This window comes from Simochromis diagramma, unplaced genomic scaffold (assembly GCF_900408965.1).
Source record: "Simochromis diagramma unplaced genomic scaffold, fSimDia1.1 OVJJ01000284.1, whole genome shotgun sequence".
NCBI lineage: Eukaryota > Metazoa > Chordata > Actinopteri > Cichliformes > Cichlidae > Simochromis > Simochromis diagramma.
The window spans coordinates 38,758-63,063 of NW_024386871.1; the positions used below are offsets into that span (position 1 = coordinate 38,758).

A 24,306-nucleotide genomic window follows, 5' to 3' on the forward strand; every position below is an offset into this window, starting at 1 on the left:
AAACTTTCATCATCTTTCCCCGTTTCTCTCCATCTGTACAGCTTTTTTTCATCCTCAACACCTGCTCTTTTAATTCTTTTTTTCTCTCCTCCAAATTACTTGTTAGAATGACATAAAGATATACAAGTATTACGATAAGTGTTTTAGTGTTAATCTTTCTTTTAGGGCATTTAAATAGTGCACAGGCCCATTATCTGACATAAATATATATTCATCTAAAGAGTCAGTATTAAAAAGGGAACCTTTTTCATTTTCTTAGAAACAAAAGACAAAATAAAAAGCTGCCTCGGCAGGTTGACTGTCTCAATTCAATATTGCCATGCAGTAAAAAAGCTAAGAAGACTTTCAAAACAACTGCTGAAAAATACTGATCTCACAATTTGGTGGCTTCATCAATTTTGCTGCGTGGTGCTATCAAGGATTCTCGTCCGCTTCCAAGTACAATTTAATTCTTAGCGTGGCTTTGTAAACCATTGTTACGGCTGTTAGTCTGCTGTCACTGTTTGTCTGGGCTGCAAAGTGGTATTTTTCTTGCGAGCCAGTGAAGCGTGATTGGCGCGAGAATGAAGAACACTGCCAGTTATAGAAAGAGAGCGAGCGAGAGCTAAAGAGAGAAGGGGAGAGAGGTACAGAGGGAGAGACCAAGACAGAGATATAGACAAAGAGAGTAAGAGAGAGGCTGTCAGAAAGTGAGGATGAGTGATGAGTAGTTTTATGCGAGAATGGAGGGGACTGTCATTTCTTAGCTCTGACACTTCTGTTAAGACGCTTGTCGCGAGGGATCAACAGTAAGCAGACCGAGACATAGTGCAGGCCTGTGAAGCGTTCGGACGGGTGTGTGAGCAGATGAGAAAAGGAATAGAGGAGGAGGTCGTAGGGCCAGTAAAGCAAATGATCAGAGGGAAAAGTGGAGGGGAGGAGAAGCTAGAGAAAGGAGGGATAAAAGTATTGGTTTTTAGCTTCCTGCTGATTTAATGATGGTGGTAACAGCAGTGATGGTAGCAGAGCAGAAGAAAACACTCGCTTTACACACATCCACATTCCTGTCATCATGTCACTTACCTCTGTGGGAGAGGTTGGCATTGCTCTCTTTCTGAATGCTGTTGGGAGCCACGGCAGCCAATAAGGGGGTGTGCGTGGACGTGGACTTCTGACTAGTGCTGCTCAAACTGGTCGTCTCTGTACTGGTAGCGGCGGGAGTCCGAGGGTGCTCTGTGATTCTGCCGCTCCTGGTGGTCTGAGGAGGGGCTGGTGTTGTAGTCTTGGCTGTGGGTGGTAATGTGGTAGTAGCAGAGGTGGTGCTGGTGGTGGTGGTAGAGGGCGTTGTGGTCGTGGCAACGGTTGTGGGAGTTGTCGTTGTTGTTGTGCTTGTTGTGGTGGTCATCGTGGAAGTTGTGGTTGTGGTGGGGGCAGATGTCGTGGTTGTTCGGGGTCGAACTGCGCAACAGAAAAACAACCAGTAGGATTTGAGATTTCTCTCCAGACTGCTCAGCTGTTGCAGCCGTTTCCACTTGTAAGCTCTGCATCAATATTCAGCATACAACTGCAGTCAACAGCAATGCCTCCATTGTCTTATAAGATGAGATCTATAATCTCTTCTGAGGGTTCTGGGTCTACCATGGGGTCTCCTACCAGGAGCGCGCCTGCAAAACCTCCAAAAGGAGGCATCCATGAGGCATCCAAAATAGATGCTCAGCTGGTGTGTTTGATACGCAGGAGCAGCGGCTCTACTCTAAGGTCCCTCCAGATGTCCAAGCTCCTCAGTGTCTCATCTCTAAAGCTGAGCCCAACCACTTTATAGAGGAAATTCATTTTAGCTGCTTGTATTCATGATCTTACTCAGATTTCATGACCATAATTTCATAATTATTTATTTATAGGCTTTGAACTGAAGTCTGTAGATCTTACATCACACCACAGGTTTGGATTGAGACATAAATGGATCAGTAAATGAAAAGCTTCACCTTTCAGCTTTCCCCGTGCACCACAGCAGTCCGGTATAACACCTGTGTTACTGCTAATCAGAAGTGTGACACTTTAAAGTCCTGTACAGCACCACATAGGTACTGTGATATTTCTATGTGCATACTGTGCTAAAGTGCATTCACACATTCATAAGTAACAAGTTGCCAGATGGATAAGTTGCACAAGCGCATAATAAGCAGAATTTAGTGCAAGCGTTGCAGTCAGTTGTTGCAAACATCATATCACATCACAAGAAATGATCTGAGAAAACACTACGTTGTTAAAGCAGATGTACTACACCAGTACGTTTGGTTCATAGTGTACTACATGTACTAAAAGAAGTATTCAAGTCAGGGATTTTAGCTGAAGCTAAATTACACCACATGTCACCCCAGGCTCTTCCTCTGATCACTGTTTTTTTTTTTTGGTGTATCAGATTTACACAAATCCCAGTGCACACACTGCTGCTGATATAACATTCGGGTTTGTGTTTTCTAAACATCCATCCATCCATCCATTCGCTTCCGCTTATCCTTTTCAGGGTCGCGGGGGGCGCTGGAGCCTATCCCAGCTGTCATAGGGCGAGAGGCGGGGTACACCCTGGACAGGTCGCCAGTCTGTCGCAAGGCTAACACACAGGGACAAACAACCATTCGCACTCACATTCATTTGCACATTCACACCTAGTGACAATTTGGGTTATCCAGTTAACCTATCCCCACAAGCTGCATGTCTTTGGACGGTGGGAGGAAGCCGGAGTACCCGGAGAGAACCCACGCAAACACGGGGAGAACATGCAAACTCCACACAGAAAGACCCCGGCCTGGTGTTGGAATTGAACTCAGGACCTTCTTGCTGTGCGGCAGTTTTCTAAACATTATTTTTAATATAAGTGATATGAGTTTCTTTGTGGTTGTAAAACTGAAATTTTGATCCAATACAGTCACAATTAAACCAGTGAGTTTTTCCACCAGAAATGTTTGTGTTACAGTAAGAATCCAAAAAGCTTTGGTACAAATGCACTCACTGCCCCTGCACCTACTCCCAGCCTCTCTCACAGGGATTCTTTGAAATATTGCCTCAATACATCTTCATCGTCTCTTTCCCCCGTTTCTCTGTGTCAGCTCCTCCTAGCTCACCTATATAGACATTAGGTGTAGGTCTAGTAAAAATAGCAACGTTACAAATGTAGTGACTCTATAAGGGCAGGGGGACAAGCTGACTGATGAAATAAGGTCAGCGAGGTAGGTTAGAAGTGCAGGGAAGAGTCCCTGACCTAGTTCCCAAGATAGTTTTACACAACACTTAAGGTTCAGATTCTCTGAAGGATCCAGGGCACTTTTAGCTTTGTAAACATTGTACTGTTAAATTGCAGACATTGAAAAATACTGTATTTGGAGTATCCAAAGTATTATGACTTAAAACAAATAGAAACAGTATAAATAGAAACGCTTTATATTTAGAATTTTAAATATTTGTGCTTAAATATGACCTAAAAGATGATCAGACTTTAACACTAGTCACACAGATGAACATAACTCAAATAAATAAATGAGACAAAAATATTCTTGGTAATTTAATCCAGTATTACACGGCTTGCATGTTTGTGGGTTTATTTAAATGAACTTCAGGTCTTTCCAAAATATTTCTGTCAGATTAAGTTTGACTTAGAAACAAGCTCAGTCCAAATAATTTTACTTATACATAGAATGACTTGTGTGCTTCGTTCTTGCAGCCTTGCTGTGCACCACTGCTGTTCTATGTTGTACTGATGGAGTAGCTGAGAAGTTAGCCTGGATTCTTTGTGCTCGTAAAAGAATTTAGGAACCGGAGAAAATTCAGGCCTTACTATTGGACTGATCACTGTTAGCCAACGACCCCTGAGAATGGCAACAATGCTCCTGAATTTCACTGTGATCCTAGCAGCGTGAATCTCATGTGACATTTATCCACACGAATCATTCATTCAGGTGTGCCTGTGGAATGTAGACTTACTGATCGCGCAGCGTCTCATGTCTGGTCCTAGCTCCATGCCGTCAGGACAGGCGCAGGTGTACTTGGGGGAGTGGTCTGTGATCTGAGGCGCCTTCAGGCAGAGGTACTCGCAGCCACCATTAGGCAGTGTGCCCATATTACAGGTATCAGGACCTTTGGGAACACAGGCAGAAATGTAAATTTAAAAAAAGACTTTTGGCAACACATTTATCTCTTGGAAAACAATAAAACCCCAAATGTTTTATTAACGAGCTGTACTGGAAAAGAAGAAAAAAAAAAAAAAACTTGCACAAAGCCCAAATCTCAGCAGCCCAAATTTTATTCAAATTAGAACAAAGAAAATATATCAAAGGTTTAAAATTACAGAATGTACAATTGTAACAAAAAAATAAGGCCACTTTGAATTTGATGGCAATAACTAGTCTTAAAAAAGTTGGGACAGGGGTAAGAAAAGGCTGCAAAAGTAAGTGCTAATGAAAAAGAACCAGCTGGAGAAACATTTTGCAACTAATTATGTTAACTGGAAACATGTCAGTAACACGACTGTGGATAATCATGTTATATTATATCATCTCGCAGATGCTGAGGTTCATCAATCTGCAGAAAAAACACATGAAAAACTGGATGAACCTAAGAAAAAGAAAAACCAGCATCAAATTTGACACGTAGGCGCCAGTATCTCATCAGTAAAAAGTTTCTGCTGCCATCAAACTATTAACTAGTTTGATGCTAGATTTAGGAATCTAATCTTTATTCCACACACTCTTGCTGACTTTAGAGATGCGTAGGTGAATGCAGGAGAGTCTCAACTGCTTTTAATCTCTGTAACCCAAATAAAAAATTTACATGTAGTTTCTTAAGCATAGTTGCAGACTCATGGAGAAACACTGCAGTTTTGTGTCATGTGGGGAAGCGCGAGAATTAGGTCAGGTTGCAATCTTTCCAGATTTCTTATGTTGCTTTGGAGAGCAGCACGCCATCAGCTGTCAGGAAAAACAGCAATATCACTTGCTACACAGAGCGAGATTTTAATAAGCTGGGAATACATTCATACTTGATGTACAGTATCTCAGCATAATGACTATGTAATGAGAACAGCTGTCTAAGTTCTCAAAGCTCCAAATGTGGTAAAAGGTTTGGAAGGAGTCATCAAACTGGGGAGGATGGGGAAAAAAAGGTTAAGGAAGAGTGTAGGAAGGAAAGAAGAAAACAGAGGAGGAGAGAGAGGGAGGCAAGAGAAAAGTGAACGAAAATGATGAGGATGAGGATGAAGAAGGAAAAAAGAAGGACCGAGATGATAACAACAACAAAATTATGTTGGTTTTAAGCCATAAAAGCGTCACTTTCTCCTCCTGCGCTGCCTCTCTTTGGTCTCCAACTAAGAAGAGTGAACCTAGGCTTCAAAGACCCACTGAGCGCACACAAAATTAATAATAAAACAGACACAACTTGGGAAGGATCGGACGAAAGCCTCTTTTAAGGAAGTGTGTCGATAAACATGAAAGACATCTGAGCGTCTCGAAATATGTGGAGACGCACAGTACTGTACCAAACCACACTTACAGATAATATTCCTCACTGGGGTTTTCCTTAGGTGCAGTACACTAACAAATAAGAAATGATACAAAATGCAAGAGAAACAAAGATAAATTGTTAAAAGACAGGGCAGAGAGGAGTCTGAACTCACCAAGCGTTGCAGTCGAGGTCACATTTTATCAAATACTTTGCTTATCAATGCTACTCGTGTGCTTGGGGGGGCTACTCGGTACACCTTCACTTAGCCTTGCAGTGTTTTGTCTTGCTTTTGTTGGCATTTGGGAGAAAACATTTTCCAATTCTGTGATTTCTTTTTTTGACCAGGACTCTTGATTTATTAATGAGGGAATGCAATTAGCTGCCTGCTGGCGCACAGACAAGATTGCTTCTGAGCGCTCAGTGAGTGAGGAGAGAAAACAAAGCATGAAAACACTCGCACAAACACATTTCTGGCACGCAGTGTCAAACACACCCAGGTATTCACAAGCAGAGGTGTTGACAGGCACACACGCGTGCGTGCAGTCACACACATCGAGAGTGCAAAAAAAAAAGACAAACACATCGTTTTGACGTGCCCGTCACATCCACCGGTCTAATCACACTCATCAGATTATCTGTTTATTGTTTCAGACCGTTTCACTAAGTGGATCCTCGTGTCTATGTGCTGATAATGCAATGCTTTGTACTCAGGAAGGAGGTTAGATTTTGTGTATCCTGTGTGCACATACGCCCCAAAATCCTGCTCATTATACCGAACAAGATCCTGCACGCTTACGAGTGGCAAACAGCACCTAGACAGAGACTGGGCAGTATGACAGACTGAAAACGAAACAGACATTTTGACTTATTTGAGAAGGTCATCTGGGACAGCCCCACTTAGATCACCTGTGCTAAGCTTCTATGCGTTTCTTCTTCTTACCCTTGGGCTGCCTCTGTTCATGAAACACCACCAGGTCCAGGGGGTTGTTAAGGTCCTCTGCGACCTTGGCCACATCATGTCCCGTCAGTCGGTTGGCGCTGTATATCGCTTCATCTTCCAAGTCTGTCCAATACACGCGATCCTGGGTTAAAATAAAGCAAAGTCAGCTTGAGAAATACACAAATAAATAAAAAGCCCTAAACCAGCCTTGATGATTAATGATCAACCTATTAAAAAAAAAAGAAGAATAAATGAAAGATATCTCAGCTAATGCCACAGATAATGTTATAAAGCCACATGCATGTTGCAGATCCAGAACTGCTTGTGCTGTACCACTTGAGATCGGACACTTTCCTAATCAAATGGCAGTGATGACGATATATATTTCATATTTCAGTAACAGAACACTTACAAAAATGTTTTCTCTAAAGAGGGCGTCATTCTAGCGTTTTATAAAGCTGTTGTTGCTTATCATTTTCAGAGTCCAGTGATTCTGTAATTCAGAACCGTGAGACCTCAACTATGGAGCAACCATGCTGCAAATGAGCATAATCTGCATACAACTTTAGAATAAATGGCTTTTCATAAACACCATTTGTCTCTGCTTAGAAGCTGTGCACGGATATTCATTGTAGTCACCGTTAATTTAAATAAAAAAAAAAAAAAAGGAAGAAAAAAAGCCAGTCTGCTGCAAAGAAATGTCCTCATCCCAACAATGGCTATTTGATTAAATTTACGATTACATCTGAGGATGTGTTGTGGTTTACTTGAATAGAGAGGTGTTTTATATCCAAGGTAACTGGTTAATTTTTCAAAAATGCAATAAAAAAAACAAAAAAAACAAACCCAAAACATGCCATTTAGCCCCCATTCTACCATCTTTACCCTCCAGCACTCCAGGTATTTAAGATTATAGCCAGTCTCTCTCTTCTCTGGTAAAAATAATCAGCCCCAAATAAACTTAAAAACACAGTCACATTACTCCAATTTGCCAGAGAAGAAAGCCCAGGTGGCACTCTTTGCTAATTTCTATTTTTAACCACCCTAATTATAACAGCTACTTAACAAATACAAGGACACAGAGGAGGCGTGGCATCTCTTGGAGACGGTTTAGTTAAAATAAGCCACCTACTCTGTGCTCGGTGGGTGAAAAGGGGAGCAGTGTTTACTTAAAAACCCCCCAAAAAACCCCCAGTAAAAACACCGTGTTAAGTCTGTAAGGAAGTTGCATGCTTGATAAGAAAAAAACAGCCCCGGTGTTTTATTGGAAAAACGTCTGTACCTTTGACTCTCTGTTTAAGCTTTGTGCCAAAGCAGAAGGTAGTGACTGCTTTGGCGGAGCGTACGGTGTCTTTGTAGTCCTAGCTCAGCTTCCTTCTCAATTTCCCTTCCGCTCTTTCACACCTGCTCATTATTCTCTTTAATGATACTACACGATATAACCGCACAAGTGCTCACGGCACTTGGTTTCCACAGCAACCCCAGACGGCTTTGTCTTTGCAAGCACACATCAATTAAGAAAAAACAGAAAAATGCAGCAAATGACTGCACGAGAAAACACAGACAGGCTGATATCATGGAAAGCTCGATAAAACAACGAAGAGACTATTTAAGAGGTGAGTGTGAGACGGAGAGACCAATCAGGAAGAGTGTCTGCAGGTTTTTTCGTCGTTACAGGGAGGATGTATTTTTATCATCTTTTTAAAGGCAAAGACCTGCAAGACTTGTATGGTGTGCGGGTATGTGTGTGTCCGTGTGTGGGGCTTAGTCACAGCAGCCATCCATGCTTTTTGTGCCGTATTATCAGTGGACTTGACCTCTCTCTCACCTTCCCCCTTCCCCCCCCATCTTTCAGTGAGCTCTCTATCACTCAATCTCTCCCTCACTTAGGTTCTGATAACCTTTACTCATATGACGGTAGTTCTGAAACAATGAAAGACAAATATCAGCCACGCTGATAAAACACTACTCAAATCTATTATTCCATCTCTTCTTTTTGCTTCTGTCGCTCTCTGTCTTGATTTCCACCTCAGCAGTCAGTCTCTGACATTGTTTTCCCCTTTTTACTTTCTCCACTGTCAATCTTTCCGCGCGCCGCTTGTGACCTTGAAGCTTCAAACAGCAGCACAAAACCTGAGAAGGGCAGTGCTCTTCAATTGTAGGATCAAGGTACATCTTTTATGTTTTGAAGGATAGGCCAGAAGTTATACACAAAGCGCACGCAGACTTGCTCCCATGAACACATGGCGGCACGTCACATCAGATGAAGCTGCAACTCGGGGGGAGTGCACGTCTAAATTTATATGGAGCCATTTTTGAGTCGAGGGAAAGCAGCCCTTTATGATTTGGCTGCGATTCTATCCCAGAAGAATATGCGTCGGGGCTGTCTGACACATCTGTCTGATGAGCTTCAGGTGCCTACTGGATACCTGGATGTTATGCATGAAAACTACAAATGAAAGCTCAAACAAAGCCAACCCACTCGCCTGTTGAGGATTTGATTTGATTTTTTTTTTATGGGTTTGATCTGCATTCTTTGGCATAATTAGCCAAGTTCTGAAATATTAATGTGGGGGCTTTTTCGGTAAATCATTTAATCTCCAATAAGCTGCAAAAGAGAATTTTCTCTCATGTGCACGTTACAACGTGTCTCTAGTTATGTGAGCTGACTAGTTTTCTTATTTGGGCTGTAGATGTGGACAGAGAGGGCCTGACGGACGTCTTTGTCAGGTTTTTAGAAAATAAAGCTTTGATCACATGTCATTTGACTGCCCCTGTTTTCACATAGAGCCTTTAAAATTTAAATCTTTACATATTACTCCAGTTTTTATTTCTTTCAACCACCACTTCTCTTCTCAATCCCATCCCACCTTCTCTTCTATCTCCTTCCTGTCAAGAGCTGAAAAAGAGACAACATTACTCCCTGCAAGCTTCTGCGATCTACATCTCCTCGGGGCTTGGCATGTAGGCAGGCGGTCGGCACTAACTGGTAGAGTTTACATGCGTGTGTCTGTTCAGGGTTTGATACAGAGGCCCTGCATCTTTCTCTGCAGTGCTGAGAAAACCCGTTCGCTCATCAGCATCAAAACGAAGTCTGCAGATGACACACTCGAGTGTAATGACTTGTAGCGTTCACTGTATTGCTCAGGAATATGAGGAGCTGGAATAAACCGTACGCCGCACATGAGTTGACAACTCATATCTCACATGCTCAGAAGAGCAGCTATATGGATGTGCATGTGAAAGAAATGGACGCTTAAGAGCTGTGGGCTTGTGGTTTTTGTTATGCTTGTGCATAATCAAATGTGGCTAAATGTCAGAAACATTTTCTCTGCATGCGAGAAAACGTGAGGATGACTGATTTGGGGTTACACAGTCCCCACAACAATTCCCGTTCACAATAAGTTTCTACAGTTTTCACAAAGTTTTACATGTGATCCCCCAGGTCTTATTATTGTGGATTTGTCTTAACTGAAACTTACCGAACAGTGTATGAGCTAAATGTGAACATTTTACAGTTACTTTGTTTTTAACTAAAGAATAGGAACAGTTAAATTAACGTTTGCTTAATTTATACTATTTAAGAATCAACTGCAACAAGTAAGTGCACTCTTTGTTAGCGTGGCTCCAATATTTGATTCACCAGTCCACTTTCTTCCACTCAGGGACAGACACTATGGGCTGAGAACCATTCGTGCTCACATTCACACCTACAACCAATTAAAATCACCAACCTAAGCTTCACCCAACCCCATACATGACTGTGAACTGTGGGAGGAAGCTGGAGTATGTGGAGGGAATCGACACAGCCACAGGTAGATCGTGCAAATTCCACACAGAAAGGCCTCAGCCTAGATTTAAACCCAAGACCAACTAAAGCGAGGCGACAGTCCTACCACAGCAACACCGTGCAACTCGTGCATGCTGTAATATTTTTTACTCTCTCTTCTTTTACCTTTAATAAAACTCAAACTTCCTGGGCATGGATGACACCAGTTTTAAATATTTTGCATGAGTGACTCTGTGGGCTCTCGACACAGATGATTCTTTGCAGGTGCTCTTTGCTGGAGGTGTTGTTTTTCTTGCTCCACAGTCCACCTTAAAATACTCCAACTGTTCTGCTGAATTTGAGGCAGGACACACAGGCCACAGCTTTCACTTTTTTCATTCTATAAAAACTTGTGTTTGAAATTGCTATGTTTCGGCTGGAGAAAATGTTGTCCCTGCAAAGCATCTTCACACTAGGAGTCTGTTCATTCAGTGTAAACTTGGGTATAGACTTGCCTTTGCTATCCATCTACAAATGGCTACAAATGGTAGATTCATTTTAAAGAGAGCGACTTAACATCAACCAAAAATACAGAAAAAACACATCACATAAAAGTTCTAAACTGATTAGTATGTAATTGAGTATTTGATCCCCAAGCAAAACATGACTTAGTTCCTGTCTTGTTGTTTCATGGAGTTGGTTTGCACACATCTCCGGAGGGATTTTGGCCAGAAACTCTCTAAAGTCTTTAGGCTTCTTGGGAACTTTTCTATAGGACTTTATTCTGTCTCTCTCCATTAAAATGAATCATATCAGTGCATATCAGTACACCGCACTCCATATTTTCTGCACTGTTCAGTAAGTGTGCTTGTCCTGGTCAGGTCTATGCTGCAGGCTTACCTTGCATCACATATGCAGGACGAGCACTGTGCCTTCTGTTATTGGTAGTATGCCCCATCCTGTCCCTCCTTACTGATGCTGCAAGCGTGTTTCTGTTTCTGTTCAGTAGCCTAGAACAGTAGCTCTTTTATCCTATCCTATCTTTATGAAGTATCACAGCTGGTGGCTTACTTGTTAGAGCATTTCCTTAAAGCCAGAATGATCAAAAACGTTCAGTGTTTTAGTTCAAAATTTGAACGAGGCAATTCTAAAAGTAACAAACTTCCCATTATCGGTCTGTAGGCACCGTGACATCCTCCTGTGCTGCTAAAGGTTTTTAATTTGGTCTATATCATAACCAGAGCAGAAGAAAGACCAGAAGAGCCGAGAGCTATTAATCTCCTGGGGTGAACTTTCACTGCTGCTCGAAACATCGGTTTTCTTTCTCTCTTTTGCACGCAAACACACAGACGCGCACACACTCACGCGCTCTCAGCTGGGCATGATGGATGTCCCTTCTTCCCTTTGCTTTCCCATCATCACACACAGTGTGTGCAGCAAAGAGGGGAATGGAGCAAACACTACTTACTGATCACATTTTCACCTACCACTTTCCCCACCTTCATCCTTGCTCTCTCCTCCCTCCTCCAGTTGTTTTCCACCTTCCACACCATCATCTATGCTTGATGGGCCCTAACGTACCGATTCACTCCCACCTCAATAAATACACCCAAATTAGTTTTATTGATTGATGCACTCTATTGTGACTCTACACTCGTCAGCAAGCAAACAACAATTCCTTCTCTGGATTTATCCTGCTTCTATACTTCTATAACATCTCCATTTCTTTTCAGTCAGTCAGCCATGTCCCTGCACTGACTCATCTCTCCCCCTCTAGTTCTCGCACGTCTTTTACCGCTAGTACACTTTGAAAATGTGTGTCAGTCCTCCATTTATGACGATGAACAAGCATAGTAATAAATGGCATCAAAACAGTATACTTAAAAACCCACTGCTAAAATTTTGCTCACTGCAAGTCTAGAAATACGCAACCATGTTGGGAATCAACAGACAAGATATGATTGTCACTTACAAGGCAGCGATAACTGATCTGAGACCCCTTTGGTGTGTGTGTGTGTTTACATTTATTTTGGGAGTGAAATAAGAACTTCTGGATCTTGTTTACCTTCCAGGTAAAGCCTCCCACTAACTCTATTAGGAAATAAAGAAAAAGCGTGCTGTGTATGTCCATATATACTTAAAAAGAGTTCTGCATTCTTCACATTTATTTAAGAAACTTTAAGCAAACTGATTTCAAATTAACCCCAACCCTAAACCAAAATTATATAAGACATACACTGAGAAATTTAATCTAACCAAGGACATTAACCAAGACAGAAACCCTACGCGTGAACATATTTTACTGTCAGCTAAGAACAGGAAACTGAGGCTACAGCGTACACAGGCTCACCAAAACTGGACAACACAAGATTAGAATAATGATCCCCGATCTGATGAGTCTTAGTTTCTGCTGCTACATTCGGATTGTAAAGTCAGAATTTGGCATAAATAAAATGAAAGCAAGAATCCATCCTGCCTTATATCAACAGTTCAGTCTGGTGGTGATGAAATAGTGCAGGGGAAAGTTCTTGCCATTCTTTGGTCCCTACCCTCTACTAACTTATGAGTATTGTTGGTGACCATATCCATCCCTTTACGACCACAGTGTACTCATCTTCTGATGGCTGCTTCCAGCAGCATAATTCTCCATGCCATGCCACTCAAATAATCTCAAACTGATTTCTTGAACATGACAGGGAGTTCACCATACAAAAATGGCTTCCACGGTCACCAGACCAAAAAAGGACCTTTGGGATGTGGTAGCACAAAAGATTCACATCTAACTGTTTGATGCCTTCATGCCAATATGGACCAAAATCGTAGGAATGTTTCCAGCTCCAACCCTTAGTGGCAAGGTGTACCTAATAAACTGTTCAGCATATATTTCAATAGGTATACAGCTAGAGCAGAAAATATATCCCTGTATGATGATATAGTCTAATGATGAATTATTACATTAGCATAAACTAAAATTTGCCCAAAAGGTTGGAAACGAAACAAAACACTGCACACTTTCAAAAATGCATATTACAGAAACAGCTGTATGCACCAGACCAGAGCTCTGGCATTACCGCCTGGTCTGATTCTTTGCATTTGAATCTCAATTCTCAACTGCTGTACCTCAAAGACAGTGAGGGCAAAGGGATGGCCCAGGTGGTGATGCGAGGAGAGCAGCACTTTGCGGTTGTCACCATTGAAATCCACGCTGGACAGCAGGTGCAGCTTGGAGTCCACCCAGTAAAGTCGTCTGTTGGACAAGTCTGAGAACATGCAGGGAAGGGGGAGAGCGAGAGAGAACAAAATCAAGAGGGGGTAGGGGAGAAGGTGAATGGAGAGAGAGAGGTCACTCAGAGTGAAACGGCCCAGGGTGAGGGGTATATGGATGTAATGGCCCAGTAGCTACACAATCAATCTTCTTTGACATGACGACCTCAGCCCCGTACTAAGAAAACACAGATGTGATTGTAATATTGCCGCTTGACTTCTTTGCTGGAGAAAATATATGTGCCCTTGAACAGATTCATTAGTCTTGCTGGACCTATTTTAAAGACAAACTTTGCTGTTTCGCAAATCTCAAATAACTCCACATTTCAGCCACTGCTATATTATTTATATTAGGTCCAAATCATTGTTGTGTCCTTGCTACGAGCGGCAAAGTGTTGTGGTGTTTACTTTGAAATCGAAACACCACATTGAATTTAAACAGCAAAGGAAATAATCCCTGTATTACTCTTTTTTTTCACCAGACTCTAAGATTATGCTTTTAAGAAAAACATTTAAAAAACAGAAAGCAAGAATTTAATTAGTAATTAATAAAGAATTAAGCTTTTGTGTGCAATAAGCAATTCGAAAATTGGTAAAACACTGGAAGTATATGAAAAAAAAGCACCCAATAAAAGCACCAAAGTAAACTGAAGGAGGAAGAGAATTAACACGATTCTCGGTCCCCATTCACCTCTCCTGACTCAATCACCTGCACTGTTCGGTGGTCTCTATGAAATCAATGACCAGGGGAACACAATTCACCCTTTCTCCCACAGCCGCCTGGCGCCAAGCCTCTCATTCGCCTTATTCCAAAAAATAATTTGTTTTCATACAGATGCGGCGACACCTCAATTCCACAGAGTGTGGCGACTGTGTGCTTCTATTTCTCCTCAGGCAAGGGCAGCTGAGAGGAATTGGCTGGTGCTTCGGAGGGAGTTGAAAGGGATGAGGGGAGGTATCGACAGCACAGAGCGTCTGCTTATTAATTCGGAGCCTCATACTCACTGGCTTGATTGATGAGAGCCAGACACAAACTGAGGTATATAACAATAAGAGCTACTTGGGTTTCAGCACCCATAGACTATTTTCTTCTCTCAACTTGTGCTGTTTGTCTCTCTCTGGCTTTCCTCCATGTGTTGTTTTTTTTCTTTGTGTTGAATTCACTCAAGACACTTTTTTCTCTCTCTCTCTAAAAGCAATGTCAGCATAATAACCTTTTTTTTTTTTTTTTTTAACAAAACTGCTGTCAGAGCTGATTGATTTTTCTATCTGGGCATCATCTTCTAGCTTTTCATCCTTCTTCCGTGGGCTTTGAATGTTCAAAGCTACATGTTTTTTTCCTTACCTAGAGTTATTCCATTGGGCCATTCAATGTGTTCAGACACCAAAATTTGTCTATCCACTCCATTCATCCCAGCCTTCTCAATTTTGGCCTGACCTCCCCAGTCTGACCAGTACATAAACCTGCGGGAAGATACACAAGTTAGATTAAATTGAAGCAGCAACCTCGGAGGCTGAGAAATCAAGCCAACGTGACCTGCCTGCATTCTCTCTGAGGGCCACCAGATGGTGATAGCTGTGGTTGTAAAAGAGACCTGAAGTCTTACAGAAGGCTATGAGAAATGGCTTTCTGATTTTACTCATTTGTTTTGGGTCATACTGAATAAAATATCAACTGAAATATTTTGTAACCATGTTACAAAATGATATAAAAACCGCACACTTGATGGCTAATAGCTGTCCATCAGAAGTCATTAGCCAATGATTGTGCGGTTTCACACTTGACTTCTTGTCAACTCGGGTTTTTTGCCAACTAAGCTGGTGATGGCAAAAGCTTCAATACAATATGGCACTTCAGAAACCAATGTGTGGCTATCTGTGACTGAGTGCCTAGCTTTAGAGCAGGGGTGAAAAAAGTTTCTAGCTTGGTATAAAAAGTAATTTTCCAGCTTTGTGACATCTTTACATTTCATCCCTTTATAGGGGCTTAAAGTATTAATACTTAAAGTTGTGAATTATTAGTGCTGTGGAGCATGACGCTTGGATGCAGGCGGTTGTAGCACCAACTCGTGGCAAGGCTTCAACTTCCGCTACTTCAAGTCATCGAACTGGACCGTTTTGTTTCTGCGTTTGTGACCTTTTGAACTTTTAATACAATCATCTAACAAATAATATGGCTTCCTGTCTGCTCTACTTTTGGTGAGTGAAAGTTAGTATTTTATTTATCTGTTACTTAATAACTAGCAGCTTATCTGTGTGTCTAGCTAGCATTAGCTGCTAACTTAACATACAGCTTATCACCCAAATACAGTCCAAAACCAGTGAGAGATGCCATTGTTCATCTTTATATACATGTTGTATCATTAAGGCACGGCCAGTTCAGTGTCAGAAATGAAAGGAGTAACTTTGCTAGGACCAGTGAAGAGAGGTTAATATGTAATGTCAATTGTTCTGAAAAACTCTTAACTGACAAAATCAACTGTACTCCGTCACACGATGTTCCACAGACATCTTCTCTCATTTTCTTTGCAAAATGACTGTATTATTAGTAAGACAGGCATTGAAAACATAAAAGGGAACGCACTGTGCAAAACAGCAGGTACTGGAAACTTGGACCTTATCTGAATATGTGTGTCCATGATAAAACTGTGAAATCGTGGCTTCATTTGCATGTATTTCATGCTAGTCTAGCTTTGTAGAGCTGTGAAAAGACGTCTTTGGGGAGCTCAAGGCACCCGAGACAAATGGAAAGAGTTAGAAAGGGAAGACAAAGTGTTACATCCCATCTCAAGAAAACTGTTAAACTGCTTAATCTAACAGATGGGCTCAGTGCTACAAATAGCCTTTACTGACTTTAGGCCAACTTCTACACCCAATCTCTTTCTACTATAACAACACTGGCTTTTACAGACACACACACAATGACAGTAGGACCTCTTACTCGCCCTCCCTCCTTCCTGCCTTTTTGCTCAACTCCTTTGCAATCTTTTGCTCCTTTGTGCATCTTTTCAAAATCCTTTTACCCTAAAACTAACCCAACTCACCCTTGGTGCGGATCCACAGCGATGGCTCGTGGCTCGTTCAGCTCGGTGGTTATGAGCATTTTCCTTTTCCTGCCATCTCCCGTAGCGACAGATATGCTCTTATTGCCTGAGTCCGTCCAGTAGATGTTCTTGTGGACCCAGTCGACAGCAAGGCCCTCCGGGGAGTGGAGCGAATCGATGAGCGTCACCTGCTGTGATGAGTCACTGGCCTTGTTGATGTAAGCGCTGGTGGGCGGATGGAAAGGAAATGTATCAGTAAGTAATCTGGAAATTATAAAAGCCTAATCCATCACAGAGGTGCTGGCACGATAGATTTACTACAGTCTGGCTTCCTTTCCTTGGGAGGAATGACTTGATTGTGAGTGGCTTAGATATCTTGTTGGGAACATAGATTCTTCACTCTATTCAGGTGTGAGGGGCACCCAATCCTGACACCTTTATAACAACTTCAGCCTTCACACCAAACACAGCCTCCCAGGGAGAATGAGTCTGTCTTTTTCTATCAGCACCACATGCCTATATCTCCCCTTTAACCGAGTGTCCCTTTCTTGTCTTCAGTTTCTTTGATTTTCCTCCTCCTTCCACTTACTCTGTCAACTCTTCTATCCCCATTCCCCACTGACATTTCCTTTACTGGTGAAAAATGTTAAAACTTAATAGATTACTGCCTCGACAATATATGAATGCAAGAGCAAGATGGAAGAAAAAATGCTTGATAAAAGGTTGGGACAAGCAATGTCCCAAGTTGCACAGTGCCTTCACATTTTAGCAACGCCTACAGGAGTAAGAGGAGATGGGAGGTGCATCTTAACTAAAGAAGAAGGTTGACTGGTAGTCAGAGCTTGGAGATGCTCACTGTTACATTTTGTCAACCCAAATGTCTTCATCTTTACAGTCAGGTGAGTGTGGGATGTTATTGTGTGAGTGTGATAGATAATCTATGGGTTCTCAAGAGTGCCTCAGGGTTTGTAACATGGATCCAACGCCACACTGTTTCACCCTCGAGGTTAAATTAAAACGGCTCAAGCATTGTGGACATGAAGGAAACCCATCGTGTTATTGATGCAGCATGCAGCTACTGAACTCTACTGAAAACGCCAGAACAAAAATTACATTTGACACAAATTCAATTTGAAACAATTTTCTTTTGCATTACATTCTGTTCTGTGATACGGAGTAATCGCGAGTTCCACTAAAACATATTTTCTGTTTAATCTCTTGTTCAATTTCTCCAATATTTAATTTTTACGAACATAGCGGATATAAAAATTCAACACGTCAGGTTTTCATGATGTATAGAAATGAAGAAAATGAGATCAAGGTAAACGATTTAAGAAAATCATTTCCACCTTTAAAGTTTAACCTGCACAATTCACAGTCACTCTTCAATTCTATTTGGGTGGGGGACAATCACTGAAAAACTTACAATTACCTGGCTGCACAAATGTGCGCAGCCTTAGACTAAAATACTGTTAAATACCTTTTTTGATTTTACTACACCGTTCAGTCCTTTTGGCTAGGAGTTTGCCACAGCACTGCGTCTCTTGATTTGGCAATACTTTGCAAAAGTGCCACAAATCATTGTCAGGTCACCCCACAGGTTTTGATTTGGATTCAGGTCTAAGTCTTTCCAAAACTTTAATCATCAGGTGAAGACATTCTTTTGTAGAATTGGATGATTTGGGTCATTGTTGTGCTAAAGGGTGAAATTCCTCATCATTTTCGTCTAGCAGCTGCTTTAAGTTTTTGTGCCAAATTGGTATCAGTATTGGAACTGCTCATATTTCCGTCCATTTTGAGTAAAACACAATGTATTTTATGGTATATTTTACAGCTTGGACATGCTTGTGTACCCTTCTCCTGACTGATACCTTTAAATCATGAGATCTCTTTAACGCTTTATAAGCTCTTTCTGGACCATGGCTTTTAATTTATGTATGTCACATTAAAAATGGACAAAGTTCTGAAGTCATTTTTCTTGGGGTCATATTTTCTTAACATCACAAATCCAGATATTTTGACAGTGCTATGAAGATGTTTTATATCAACTTCATATTCTTTTACTCACTCTAATTTCACTATGTCCTTAATTTGAGTTAGAAAATCTTCACAGAGACTTAGGTTGAACAGGTTGGTGGGCTGAACAGAGGCTTCAGGCACAGTGAAGAATAAGACAGAGACAGATGAGTCCAAGTCCACTGAGCAGATTGCATGTTTAATTGGTTGAACCATTGTTTGCAACAGACATCTCCATCATTGGGAGAAGGTAACAAGTCATCGACCCGTGGCATGCTAATCACTATGAATTAGTCTGGAAAACCACATTATCACATTGAGGGTGAATGAGTAGTGCAGACTTTAATAAGCCTAACTATTTCATATATCACCTTATCAGGGAACAAAACAAAATAAATAAAAAAAAAACCCCACAATTTACTGATAGTAGTCCAACCTAATAAGCTCCGATTTCTAATTTCATCTCTACCTGGGGTTAAGATCTGTCACCAAGGCAACTTGGACAATTTGCTTACATATATTCTACTGTGGCGTTACAGGAGAAAAGAAAACATATTGTAATGTCAAAAAGAGCAGATATTCTAAACAGCAGGAAAACTTGATTCTGATGCTATGCACTTGGGTGCAAGTGCAGAAGATTTTGCTTTGAAAGATTAGAGAAAAGAAAACACCATCAAGGACAACGCCAAGTAGATTAAGCTGTATAACTTCCCTCGCTGTTTGCTACTTAAAGCAACTTTTGATATGTGAGTTTATTTACGGCATCGAAAAATAGACTTTGCTGTGAAAAATGAGTTCATTTGTCCGTTCCCTGTCACAAGCCCTTGACTGTGTTACCAAGTTTGTGTGGGAGAATGTCTGCGTGTGAATGTGTGTGTATGGAGATGAATAATGACAGCGATTATTGAGGCAGTGAAATTAGTGAGAGCATATGGCTCAGCTGAGATGATAGAAAGCCCCTCCCACAACCTGTCAGCCATCAGGGTGACACAAACACACACACAAATGTATGTGCAAAGCTATGATATGTGCACACACACAGACTCACACAGTGTGTGTGAAGGACAAACAGGTGCGGCTGACTCACTACCAGAAGGTGTGACAGGTTGAAGCACACAAGATGGATGGATAGAGGAGAAAGATAATGAACATGTTGGCTGAAGAATGACAAAAGTGAGTTATCTAACTTTAAGGTCCTGCGTCTATACAGTGGCTTTCATCGTTTTATATGGGCTTCCTCTGCCTTTATAGACAGAATATATACACATCATTTACAGCATTTCAATAACTGTACTAAAATATACAATTATAGATCATTTTTCTGTCGATTAAACAGAATGATCCAGCAAAATCTAGTGGGTTAGTGACGCAGTGCGTTTTCAGTTCTGTGTAGCAGTACCTGATAGGGTTAAATAAATAATTTAAAAAATAAATATAACTTGTCATTGTGTGTGCGTGCTGTATGTGTGTGTACCTGTATATTTTCTGATGATACAGATCACACCAGAACATCTTGTTGGTGGACACGTCCACATCCAGGGCCACGGCATTCTTCAGTGTAGGGACCACTTGTGTGTACTCACTCTTCAGCAGGTGAATACGACGGATTTCATGACGGTTAGTGAACAGCAGGTACGGACTCTTTCCTGTTGGAAAAGGAAAGATGTTTGTGTTACCATCAATGAAACCACTGGACAGAGAAGTTATACAGAACAGCTCATCTGCCCTGTAACCCACTGCTGTGACTCTAAATTAGGAACCTACCAAATATGGGCCGTTTGTACTGCTTTTGCTCTTGGTATGTCACAGGGAAATATTTGTTACCCTTGCAAAATACCTGTACGTGAAAGCTGAACTTGTGAATCTGTACTGTTATAGGCATTTGCAGCTAGACTGCTGACTAGAACCGAAAGTATGAGCACATCACTCCAGTCCTGGCCTCTCTGCATTGGCATCGTGCCTCATTTTAGAATTCAGTTTATGGTTGTTTGATCAAGGCTCTTAATGGGCGGCCCCTAGCTTGTATTACCAGTCTTATTCATTTATATTCACCAATATTTCCCAGTCTCACAGACCCACTGGTGAAGGCCTCTTACTGTACATGTCTCAAGGTCATGCCTCAAGCAAAGAGGTGACAGAGCCTTTGCAGTCGTTGCTCCACAGTTTTCAAATCTACACAATCACGTGAAAGCCGAAGTTCTGATAGGACTCTATGCAGTCCTCTGAAAAACTAAGTACTCTTCATGATTCAGTAGCTTGTAGAATCACCTTCGCAATAACTTGAAGCTACTGAAGAACTTTGGTTGACTGTTCACAACGTTGGTTCAGTTCATTGAGTTTTGGCAGGATGATGCATAACTCGGGTGTAGGTCTGGATGACCTTAATTGGACCTTTGCAACACCTTCATTCTTTTCTTTTTCATTCTGTTATAGATTTGCTGCTGTGTTTGACATCATTGTCTTGTAGCATGACTGAATTTGGGTAAAGCTTTAGCTGTCAGTCAGATGGCCTCATATTTGATTCTAAAATACTTTGGTATACAGCATCGTGCTTGACAGTTGGTATGAAGTGTTTGTGTTGATTATGTCGTGTTTGGTTTTTGCCAAACGTGGGGCTGTGCATTATGGCCAAACATTTCCACTTTGTTCTCATCTGTCCACAGGACATGGTTCCAGAAGTCTTGTGGTTTCCTCAGATGAACTCTGTAAAGCTAAGGTGTGTTTGCCGCTGTCTTTCTTAAGAGAAGAGGCTATCGCCACACTTGTTCAATCTTTTTGTGGCATCATGAACTGTCATGAACTTTGACATTTAACACCCTAATAGGGCTTTTTTAAAGTCTGAGATGTAGCTCTTGGGGTTTTAAGCAATTTCTCTGGGCATTGCATGGCCTGACCTTAAGAGGAATTTATTGGGACGCCCATTCCTGGGAACATTGTGACATTTTGTTAACACACATACACACAAAATAGGCTGTTCTAGTGTTTCCCTTTGCTATTCTTCACCAGTCTAATAACCTACATACTGTTGTGTACAAAGATACCGTGGGTAGTGCTGAGTGTTTAGCCTTATTCCCAAAAGGGAACATAATGTAAGCCAACTGTACTCTTGTTTTGCATTTGTACTATTTAGGTCCTTAAAGCATGTATTTTTGATGATGTGAACATAAATTATGTATCCAAACAACCCCTTTAAAATAATAATGTTTCCCATCTACACACAGATTTTAGAACAACATCATATTATTGAGTGAGTTTTTCACACAATTATGCACAACAGGGAAAATGATGTATGTGGTATGATTCAGTCCACATGGAAAACACACACCCCTTTTTAAAGACTATTGTTTTGGAATAAACATGCAAGTGTGGTGTCCTACTGTTGGAAAAAGTTACATTACTCTTGTTAGTGAAGTGACCCAACAAGAGCCATGCCACAGTCTATTTTAAGTACAACAGTGCATTGCTGGGTTCTCTTTTTCAGGGGCATTCAGGATGTGGCGTTCGCTGGCACATTAGTTACCTGGTAGGGGACACACTTCAGCTGACTGAAGGTGAGGATGGCTCAAGCATTTGAATAATTCTAGGTAGGTGACAAGGTCAACTCTAGCACACAGAGATACCTTAGTTTGTGAGCATGGGAGTTGCTGTGACATCTATATTTTTGTCATCAAGCACTTTCAACCTAAAATACAAGAAATGTAGTCCTGGACTCTCACTACAGTGCAGATAATAATACATCCATGTTTCTTTTAATTTAGCAGCACTGGTGTGTCCTGGATTGCCACTCCCATTACATTTTCCAGCACGTTTTTTCACGTTTGTTCTCTGTCCTAGCTGTCACGTCATCTTTATTCTCCACTGTCCACAAAAATCAAAACTGCATTCAAACAAGACAAAGCCGGCCGGCAGCAACGTTCGAGCGTGCACAGACAGCACAAACTCCTACTTTCACACAGACTCAACCGTGCTTTGACAGGTTTCCTCAGCCCTGGTTTATTACAGGCCACTGCACAAGGAGAAAATATTACAGTTCTACTACTGCTAGGATCCAATCATTTTTCTCTTACTACTGGGTTTGTAATCATCAATTTCCCCTGCTGAGAGGGCGAGCGAGCGAGAAAGCGAGAGAGAGACAAAGGAACAGGCAAGCGCAAGTAAATCTGACAAATGCAGGTAAAGTCAGGGAGAAAAGATCATTAAGAGGATGTAATTAAGGAAGGACGAAGGAAAAAGCCATCAACAAAACAAGTGAAAACATGGGAAAGTGGGAAAAAGAGAGAGAAAAGTAAGAACATTTTGAAGCCTGTATAATGAGGACATGGATAACTCCGACATGTCTTTCATCAATCCCCACAGACTCACTTTTTCACGACAATATCTCTTATCCCTCATCGGTGTTGTCACAGCAATATGTCCTTCTGAAGTTTATTTTTTAAAAAAAGAAAAAAAGAAGCTGAGTCACTGTTTTCCAAAAGGCCCCAGCACTACAGATGTCATCAAAAAGTGCAAGATTATCTCTTCTACAAGATACTGCAAAGCTACAGTCAGCTATCTGAACAGCAACATGGTTCCGTAAATATATTTTAATCTGCAGTGCTCGTTCAGGGCTGCTCTGCCCCATCAGCCAATTAAGATAAAGCTGCAAAAGGATAAGTGCAGCCTGGGAAACACTGTTAGATGCTGCAGGAGCACTGATTTCCAGGTGTTTATGTTGTGAGCTTCACAAAGTAAGAGGTAAATAAAAAAAGAAATCCCCCCCCCCCAAAAAAAAAAGACAGAAAGGTCAGAAATAATGGTGAGAAATTCTGCAGGCTGACAGCGATGTTTAGCTGCAGCTTTTGTGAACTGGTCAGCACTAGAGGAGGTAAATAGGATGATGGTATGTCTGGAAAAATGCACGCACGTCAAGGTCAGAAGTGCTTGTTAAGACTTGTCGTTAAGACTTACAAACCGTGCTACATAATGACGAACAGATGCGACAGCGGAGAACAGAAATGAACTTCCCATCGACAGCTGTGTCAAAAGTCATTCAACTTTCCTGTCATTCGTTAACACAAAGCAGCTTACATAACACTTCGTTATTTTTGTGGTTAAAGGGCACATGGGCTTATATTTTATTTATATTTTATATATAAAAAATTGTCGGTGCCTGGACTTTCATGATGAGAACACCGATGTGCTTAATAGATCAGTTAAAGTAGCAGAATAAAGATGTGTAAATTTGAACCTTAATTCTGGTTTAATTTGACCAGTTTCTTTCCAGACAAACAGAATTAAATGCTAAATAACATCATAATTGAAGACAAGACACAACTTTTGATGAGTTTTGACATTATTCAGCAACATTTTTGGTCCTGTGGCAAAATCTTCTGACAATGGGGTGGAAAAGAATTTTTCCAGTCCTTTAAAACCTTTCTGAGAAGTGTGTAATCAAACTGTCAAGAAAGGTACAAATTGTTCTCAGCTCTGAGGTGAAGCCTGCAGTACACTACAGATGAGAGAGATGACGAGACACAAGTGAACGAAGCAAGAGAAAAGAAAAATAACACAACACTTTGGACCAAAGGCAGTTTGTAACTTTCCTCTGCATCACTGCCGCAGCCTGTCGTGCATTTATCGAGTGTACCTGTTATGTAGTCCCACAGCTGTTACACCCTTCGCCATTGTATTCATTTATATTTCTTTTAATTTCACAGACTTTAATTGAAGTATTTTAAATAGGGTTTTTTTTAAATACAGCCACTAAGCCTGTGTTAATTAGTACGAAGTTAATTTTATTGTTACAACTTAGATTTGCT

The 24,306-nt window shown here is 41.2% G+C and overlaps 1 protein-coding gene and 1 long non-coding RNA gene across 8 annotated transcripts in view; both read right to left on the bottom strand.

Moving 5' to 3' along the window:
* Positions 1–24,306, bottom strand: part of lrp8 (low density lipoprotein receptor-related protein 8, apolipoprotein e receptor) — a 167,927-nt gene that overhangs the window by 12,694 nt on the left and 130,927 nt on the right. For 4 of the 7 annotated variants that reach the window (XM_040031458.1, XM_040031456.1, XM_040031454.1 and 1 more), the window contains exons 10-16: positions 19,983–20,154; positions 16,493–16,717; positions 14,794–14,912; positions 13,305–13,444; positions 6,416–6,557; positions 3,961–4,113; positions 1,063–1,437 (exon numbers count right to left, since the gene is read on the bottom strand). In XM_040031458.1, the coding sequence (XP_039887392.1) occupies positions 1,063–1,437; positions 3,961–4,113; positions 6,416–6,557; positions 13,305–13,444; positions 14,794–14,912; positions 16,493–16,717; positions 19,983–20,154 (1,326 nt within the window). The remainder of the gene's footprint in view (positions 1–1,062; positions 1,438–3,960; positions 4,114–6,415; positions 6,558–13,304; positions 13,445–14,793; positions 14,913–16,492; positions 16,718–19,982; positions 20,155–24,306) is intronic. The other 3 variants (XM_040031461.1, XM_040031459.1, XM_040031460.1) reach the window with 1 other exon arrangement.
* LOC120733362 lies at positions 8,414–13,298 on the bottom strand. The gene is made up of 2 exons (XR_005695810.1): positions 13,027–13,298; positions 8,414–12,902 (listed from the first exon to the last, which is right to left on the bottom strand). It is a non-coding gene; the product is annotated as an uncharacterized LOC120733362 (long non-coding RNA).